The 9,150-nt window shown below is 36.5% G+C and overlaps 1 protein-coding gene across 1 annotated transcript; it reads right to left on the bottom strand.

Annotated features, from left to right (window-relative positions):
- Nucleotides 1-7,095: 7,095 nt before the first annotated feature.
- LOC123269634 lies at nucleotides 7,096-8,830 on the bottom strand. The gene is made up of 2 exons (XM_044735468.1): nucleotides 8,708-8,830; nucleotides 7,096-7,572 (listed from the first exon to the last, which is right to left on the bottom strand). The coding sequence occupies exons 1-2, from the start codon at nucleotides 8,828-8,830 to the stop codon at nucleotides 7,096-7,098; spliced, it is 600 nt and encodes a 199-aa protein (XP_044591403.1).
- Between the last annotated feature and the right edge of the window lie 320 nt (nucleotides 8,831-9,150).

Genomic DNA, 9,150 nt, shown 5'->3' with positions numbered 1-9,150 from the left:
GTAATATCGAAAGTAATGCTCTCTATGATAAAAATAGATTTGATAAAACTAAGGCTAAAGTAGTTAAGTTTAGCATTGGTGATTTCGTATTATTGAAAAACGAAGAAAGAAATCAGACTAAGTTAGATCCGAAATTTAGGGGTCCATTTGTAATAGCGAAGGTTTTAGAAGGAGACAGATATATTTTAAACTCAGTTAAAGGCAAAAGAACGTATAAATACAGTCACGATAAATTAAGAAAAGTGCCGCAGAGTTGTGTTCCTAGCGAGTTGGATCTTAGTGATCCTGAGGACGAAAATGACTCAATAAATGTAGAAAGCTCTGAAGAACATGGACAGTAATTTGAACCAAATAAACCTATACCACTTGTCCAGTATGACAGTGGAGTCTAAAGCAATTTAGATGTGTTTCCTTTACACCACTTGTCCAGTATGACAGTGGAGTCTAAAGCAATTTAGATGTGTTTCCTTTACACCACTTGTCCAGTGTGGCAGTGGAGTCTAAAGCAATTTAGATGTGTTTCCTTTACACCACTTGTCCAGTATGACAGTGGAGTCTAAAGCAATTTAGATGTGTTTCCTTTACACCACTTGTCCAGTGTGGCAGTGGAGTCTAAAGCAATTTAGATGTGTTTCCTTTACACCACTTGTCCAGTATGACAGTGGAGTCTAAAGCAATTTAGATGTGTTTCCTTTACACCACTTGTCCAGTGTGGCAGTGGAGTCTAAAGCAATTTAGATGTGTTTCCTTTACACCACTTGTCCAGTATGACAGTGGAGTCTAAAGCAATTTAGATGTGTTTCCTTTACACCACTTGTCCAGTGTGGCAGTGGAGTCTAAAGCAATTTAGATGTGATTCCTTTACACCACTTGCCCAGTGTGGCAGTGGAGTCTAAAGTAATTTAGATGTGTTTATCCTGTCATTTGCAAAGAATAAAATTTAAAGAGAATCTACAGCTTGCGAAACACAACTGGCATTAGCGATTACACAATTTAAAGTTCTTTAAAATATTTTATAAACTCTACTATTCTTCGTTGTTCGGTTGGATCCCTGAATCGGCAGATTATTCAAAGTAGATCATTCATTATTTGAAGTTGTTAATTTAAATCTAACGTTAAGCAAAAACCAAATTTTAAATGCACCCGAGGACGTGTGATCGTCAGGATGGCCGTGTCGGAGATGAGAATAGCTGGGTTCTTCCCAAGGGATGGGAAAATCCTAAGCACTTTTAGTTTATAGCTAGAAAATAAAACTTAGAATTTTAATTTTTACGACTTAATCCGCTAAGGAAATTTTAGTTAAACTTTCCTTAAGTCTTTTATGACGGTAGGCTCGGGTTCGAAAGATCACATCTGCGGGTCTAACGTAGCCACGGTCAAGGGACAGCAATACCCAAGTGTACATCTTCGGAATGTACAATTGCAAAACGTAGCTTGTACATTTTTTTTTCAGAATAATTACCTGAAGGAGCTACGGATTGAAAAATAAGTTTTGAGAAGAGTCAGTTCTCTCTGAACAGTGAGCGATAACTGATTGCTGTCCTTCTGACCGTGGATTCGTTCTCTTATCCAAGTCTGTCGTCATTTTATTATTTCTAACGTTTAACATTAACGATATCTTATTTGTTAATATTGTTCATATTGCTAGTTCAGTGTATTAAATAAATTATAATTGTTAATAATTAAATAATAATATTAAATTATACTTTTAGTGTAGTGACTAGATAACATTGTGTGTGTATGTGTGTGTGTGTGCTACGCTTAAGTAAAACATTGTTACAAGAAACTATAATTGTGTATTAATAAAGTTGTACGATATTTGTGTCATCTAGATATTGTGATTAAATAATAAAATGTCTCAAGATAATAATAATAGTATGCGCCCTTCTCAACCCAACGCTAATCCGACATATATATATATATATAAATACATACATATATATATATATATATATATATATATATTATATATATATGGGATATAACGCGGCTTGTCAGGACGATAGCGTCGCCAATTTACAACGGATCTCTACCAAACTCAACATACTTATTCTACAGATAAATACCAAAGTCAAGTTCGAAGATGAGCTTAATCGGTCAAGTAATTTAGAAATACCAGGATTTCAAAATTTTGAAAATCATAAAAATTCATATTTCTTCACTTTCGAACTCGAATAACTTTTGAATGGGATAACTTATTGCAATTCTATAAATTGCATCCGAAAGCTCTTAAAATAAGCTTCAATTTCAGTATCAAATAATATGTGTAGTCTCAAAATTATGCCCCATTCCCCTATGCCAATTATGAAATTTGCTATTGCACTGGTTTTAGTAGTTGTCCGTCGATATATATTTTTGTCGATTGCATATAAGTTAAAAGCCCTAGTTCTGTATACAATCTTCGTTATATTTTTTTCTATTCATGATGAAATCTACTTCCATTTCGGCTGCCGAATGGTCTTTTTATTGTAATTTATTTTGTTCTCTTCATTGGGGTTTTTTTTAAGGTGGTTAAAAGCCTTTTTTTTATTTTTGACTGCATCTTTGCATTTTTGATTCCACCAGGGCAATTGGCGATTGTGTTTTATATTTCCGCTAATTATTTTTGGTATTGTTGCTTCTGCTGCTTCGTTGATGGCATTCATGAAGTTGTCAAGTATTGAATCGGTCGTGTCAGGGCTGGCGCTAGGGTCATCTAGTTCTTTTATGATGGCTTCAGCAGTACTTCTGTACTGAGACCAATTTGCATTCTTTAAGTTCCATTTTGTTATAGCTATACTTGGTTCGTAGATTTGTTCATTGGTTAGTTTGATGTTGATGGGGTAATGGTCGCTGTCGTAGAGTTCATTTACGGCTGCCCATTCAAGTTTGCTGGCTATAGCAGGGGTGCATAGTGATAGATCGATGCAGGTGTCCGTTCCTGATCTTATTGAAAAGTGGGTTGGACTGTCGTCGTTTAGTAGAAAGAGTTCGGTATCATCGATAAGTTGTTCAATTAATTTTCCTCTATTATCAGTATAGTTGGATCCCCACATTAAGTGATGACTATTGAAGTCTCCCAGAATGATATAGGGCTCTGGCAGAAGACTTAGGATATTGGTAATTTCTACGATGTTTAGAGGTTGGCTGTTGGGTAGATAAATATTGCAAATTGTAATTTTGACTGGTAATTTGATGGTAATGCTATTGCTTCGAGGGGAGAGTTTAGTGGGACTATATCTGCTTGTATGGTATCTTTAACATAAATGGCGACACCGCCACTGGAATTAGTGCAGTTTGTTCGGTTTCTATGGAATTTTGTGTATCCTTTTAATGAGCCGTTAGATTTTTCATTAAAGTTGGTTTCTTGGAAACATAGAATATTTGGTTGGAGTTCATTTTGTAGTATTTTTATATGTTCGAGTCTTGCATAGAATCCATTTACGTTCCACTGTATTAGATTTATATTAGATTGTTTGTTCGCCATTTGAGATATGTGGGGGTATGTTGAGGGCTGTCTAGATGTCAGTGGCGTTGGACTCGGAGTCTGTTTTTGAGTCGTACTCTGAGTCGGTGTCATCTGCGATCTTTTTCCCGAGGCTTTTTATTATGCGGCTAAATCTATTTTTTGATCGTTGATTTTTAAGTTTAGGGTAAAGGTCTGACATCATTATGATGAGATCTGTGGGTTCCTTGGTGAACTCGGTTGCTGCTACTTTCGCGGGAATTTTGTTGACGACTTTTTCTATGAAGTTGCGTAATTGTAGATACGTGAGTGGGTATTTACTAGAGTTGTTGTTTATTACTTCCTCTAATTCATTTAGTGGTAATGTGTTTGTTTTGGTTGTTTCGTTTGTTTTGGCTTTCTTTTTAATTTTAGGTTCCATGGGGGGTTGTTTGGGGATTATAAAGGACGCTGCCTCTCTGCTTGTTGTGGATGGAATTGATTCGGTATCAGAGTGGAGACGTTTGTTTGTGAAGATTTTCTGATCGTCTGCAAGTTGGTTGTCCGGGGTTGGTTGGCTAGAGGCGGGGATGTCTATTGTGATATTTGGTGTTTGTGTCGCTTGGTTTGTTTCTTCGCTGAATTTGTGTACTGTGTCCATCGGTATATGTGGGTTATTTATTTTTTTTATTTGGTTTCTTTTTATTTCGGGGAATTCTTTGGGTGATAATACTTGATTATTATTTAATACACCTTGTTCTTTCTCAAGGTTTTCTGGGCATTGTTTTGCTCTGTGACCAATTTCGTTGCATGTGAAACATTTGACCTGATCACTCGAGAAGTAAATCCAGAAGTTGGTGTTGTCATACTTGATTTGTAGTTGCCCTGGGATTATTTCTGCGTCTTCGGGTTTAACGTACATTTGACGCCTGAAACTGAAGCAGTGTGTGTAGTCTTGGTCACTCACACCTGCTCGAAGCGACAAAATACCCGATACAGGTTTAATGTTACTTGAAGTGAGTAATGCTTGCTCGATGACATCATTGGGGATGAACGGTTGTACATTTGATATTATAATTCTCTTGTTTTGAGTAAATAGTGGCTTTATCGGAAGTCTATTGTCTTGAATGTGAATGTACTTGTGGGTATTAATGAGGGTTTGAGCTAATTCGCTACTTGCTACATATATACAATTTCTGTCTCGGGAAATCTTTGATACGTAGTGTACGTTTTTTGGTCCAATTTTAGCTCCAATTTCTTTGCAGTATTCTTCAATTGGCACTTTATCGATAGCTTCAATTATGATAGCTTGCTCTTTGGTTGGTCGTTCGGTTACTGTGGCGTAGGATCTTTTCTGTTGGGTTGACATTTTTGTGTTTCTGGTCTTCTCGGTGAGGAGAGCAGTTCAAATGAAGGGTTGTTATAGCAACCCGTGAGTTTTTATTAACCACCTCACTATTTCACTGAAATTTAACGGTCACTATAGTCTTAAGAACTCTCAATTTTACTTGTTAACACTTATTCGATAACTCGCTATACCTAAGGCACGTCTGTCACCTTCGGGTGTCAACGGTAAAACTGTTTTTTTCTTTATTAATTTTTGTTTAATATTAATTTTTTTTCCTTCTGTAACATTTTATCAAAAAAAAAAATTTGAAATTTAATTTGAATTGAAATTACTTAATTTTTTTTATTATTTCCAAAATCTTGTAGTAAGAAAAAGATTTTACTTTTCTTGAGAAGAAAAAAAAAGAAATTTTTCTCTTTCTCTTATTTTCGAAATTTATTTATTTAAAATAATTGTAGGTTTACGATGTTTGTCACGATATCGGATCCGATATGTCATTTTGTGAAGAGCCGTACTGATGCATTGTGGGTCTTCTCTGTTGTTCCTTACGGCTATCCTGAGAATGTATTCGGGCATAAAGTGAAGACTTTTTTCGAGGTATGGTAAAATATTATTAATATTATTTTTATTTTCATCGAGTTGTTTTTGTCGTGTATATTAATTTTCCCAATTCAATATTTTAGTTCATGATGATCGGCTGCGGGGAGGAGTTCGACTATGCATTTAACCTTATCCACTTGAGGCTGGCATTGATCCTGTTCCCCATCCGTGATTGAGTGATCATCCGGATTGCATTGCAGGAATGCAACGATCACATTCAGGAGTCCAGGAATGTGCGGATCCTTCTTCATCTTCGGCCGCGCTTGGAGAGTCGGAGATTTACCTGCAGGATCGGGGGACGATCTTCAACGTTTTTTTGCGGATGAGAATTGACTTTCTTGCAGGTGTTTTCCTAGTTGTTGAGCGATTCAATAAACTATTAGAACTTCATTTCTCGACTTTTTATTACTTCTCTCCCTTTCTTTTCTTTTTACATTTAATTTTTTTTTTTTATTTCATTCGAGTTTTCATTTATAGTTCAGTAGTCGGATACCTGGACGAGGAGCTGGTGTTGGACTTGCTACCGTGGTTTGAGTTTCTTTTGTTTCAGCACGCTCCTTGCTTTTAGCAGTCTCACTCTCTGTTGGTACGTTTTGAGGACTCGTGTTTTCCGTTTTCAGGGAAATTTCTTCTTCCATTTCAACTGTCTCATTATTTTGCGGGGTGATCTTCGAGTTTGGTTTGGTTTTTTGTCGGTGATATGGGCGGTGTTTCCATAGTGTCTTGAAACAGCCAATCCGATAACGGTAACCCACAAGTGCATTGATAATAACCAAGATAGAGACGATGGATCCAGTGCTTATTAAGGTTATGTATCGATGCTGAAATTCTTTCTGGTGATGAAGACCAACGTTGATGAGTCTATTCCGTGCGTACTCTCAAAGAGTGGCAGGACCGATGGACATCGGGAGAGACGGGCAGATCGACAGCACGCCTGATCCCAAACATCAACGTCTGGCTTTCTCGGGAATACGGAGAAACGGACTTTTTCTTGACCCAGCTATTGACGGGACATGGGCAGTTCAATGCCTATCTTTTTAAGATGGGACTGCACAGCACACCAACGTGCAAATACTGCCCAGACAAAATTGACAACGTCGAGCACACATTCTTTGAGTGTGACCGGTGGAAGGACTACAAAAGCAGTACTGATGAATCTATTGGCACCACGCTCTCCCCTAAGAGCTTAGTAACCTATGATCAATAAATCCATGATCAAAAAAGAAGATAACTGGTCAGCTTTCGCAGCCTATGCCCAGCGTCTTTTAAAGAAAAAATTCGCAGAAAGAGACTAGTAACTAGGGAAAACCGTCGTGAGACGCAACACGGACTGGATTGAAGTAATGCTAACGCGGTCCCGATCCAGTCTTCCCCGTAACATCTATGGAGAAAGAGAGAGGAGGATGTTTAGTTATCTATTTAAATAATCAGTTTCACATCAAATATTTTTTACTACTAATTTATCTTATAAGTCTGTTTCATCAATCCATGAATTATGAGAATTTTCAAACCCTAACCACTTAACGAACAATTTGTTTCCTCGTTTTTTTATAATTTTTTCAATTAGGTACACATCCGAGTATTTAACTTTACTAAGTTCTTCAGCGTAGAAGCATCCCTCGATTGGTTGATTTTGATAATCGATCAGCTTATACGTAGTGGGATTGGTATTTTGCACTGTCTTAACTGTAAATATTTCTGTTGTCCAGTTTGGAGTGTATCCTTATTCAAAAACATGTTTATACTTGCTAATTCGAACTTTATTTCCTTCTTTAAATTTATTTTCCTTCAACTTCAGATTGTTTGTCTGAAGAGGTTTGTAAACTGTTCTTAGAATTACTTGTTCATTAGAAGTAGATACATCAACAGGTTTCATTTTAATTGTACGATGCTTAGTATTATAATAATAAGTCACCAAATCATCGAGTATATAAACCCATTCATAAGTACCTCGCAAGGTGAATTGTTGCCACATTATATTTTTAAAAGTTCGATTGAAACGTTCACATATGGATTCTTTCAAATAGCTGAATGTAGAGTCCATATCTATTTTATATTTTTTCATGAGATCTTTAAGTTCCTTGTTATAAAACTCTTTACCACTATCAACATGAAGATTTTTCGGTTTGCGAGCTTGTTGTATAACACTTTTCATTGCGTTTCTAACATCACCAGCACTTTTACTTTTAATAGGTACTACCTAAGCATATTTTGAGAAGATATATATTATTGTAAGTAGATATTTCAACCCATTATTGAATTTAGCATGTGGAATCATCTCAACCAAGTCAGCTTGCCATGTTTCATCAATCCCGCGAATGTCAACATGACGACGGAGATAATTTCTTCGAGCTAGCCTGTGAAGCTCCTCAGCTATAATTTCTTTCTTATTTACTATTATTTTTTAATAAACTCTTATCGATAGTCATTGTATGATACACTCTTTACAACAGCTTACGAATGAATGATGGGATCATACTAAGTACTTTAATAAATAATGTGAGCTTCTCGTAACTCCTCAATAATGGAGACTATTTCATTTGAGTGACTACTGTTACCAGCTTGTTGAGATGCTATCAGTAAGCGTAGCCTATCAACCAGTTCATTAGAATCATCCCAGTAAACATAATCAATATTTTTCCGTTTTCTAGTGTAACGGGTAATTTTTGAGGTGTTTAAAATAATTAAACCAACGAAACAATACTGCGACTCAAACGCCCCTTGCTCGAATCTGAAGCTCGCCGGATTCCAGGGTCAAAAAGGGGGTTGTCAACAATATGAAGAACTCAATTAAAATGTAAATAAACTATAGATAACTAAGTCTAGAGAAATAAATTCGAAAGTCAAATAGGGTATGATAGAGACAAATTAAACAGTTTATTTATCAAAATCAATTTAAATAAGTCAAAGAAAAACAAGATTACAAATAAAACAAATAAACGTGGTACAATTTTTGGTTATATCAAAACCCAAAACGAAATCTAGATTAAACAATTGCCGTAGATAAAACAAATAATCCTACGTCGGTAGCCGCACGCGTACCTTCGGTCAGTAACGAAGGCCCGATCAAAACTGGCCTTTACAAAATAACCATCCTCACACACACACCGTCACACGTCGTGAGTGTCAAAATCGCGAACTAATCGTCAAAAGCTGGTTACCCGCTTCCCCAGGAGACTAGCCGTCACCCCTGGGCCTAAACCGCTACCCCGAGAGCGAATGGAGAGTGTCCTCTTCGCCCCCACCTACTCGGTGGATGATCACCTACTGGAGTTTTGACAGAAGGTCAAAAATCCAGGGAAGTCAAATCTTGATAAGAGTGCAAAGGTACTTACCAATGTTCTAGACGAAACCAAGGTAATATCCCTCCAGGTGTTATTTGTTGGAAGAGTATTCACCACAAATAACCACTCTGTCATAAGACTTGCTTTTCCGAGCCAAATTTTGGCGGTTATCATTTTTTGCCTAACTCTCTTGTAACGAAACGGAAGAGTCGTTTTAGACACCTGTCCGGTGTCCTCGAACTAGCATTCAAAAATAATTATTTATTATTTTAATCGCAATTTCCTTCATTTTCTATCCATTCGTCTCGCCAAATTCTAAGTTTTTATTCTTGAAACTCAATTCTTTATTATTTTAATCGCAATTTCCTTCATTCTCTATCCATTCGTTTCGTCAAATTCACAATTCTTTATTATTTTAATCGCAATTTCCTCCATTATATATCCATTCGTTGATTTTTCCATACTAAATTGTCCTCGGGACTTATAAAATCTTC

The sequence above is a fragment of the Cotesia glomerata genome, linkage group LG7, assembly GCF_020080835.1.
Source record: "Cotesia glomerata isolate CgM1 linkage group LG7, MPM_Cglom_v2.3, whole genome shotgun sequence".
NCBI classification, from domain to species: Eukaryota; Metazoa; Arthropoda; class Insecta; order Hymenoptera; family Braconidae; genus Cotesia; species Cotesia glomerata.
This window is presented reverse-complemented; position numbering and strand designations above follow the sequence as displayed.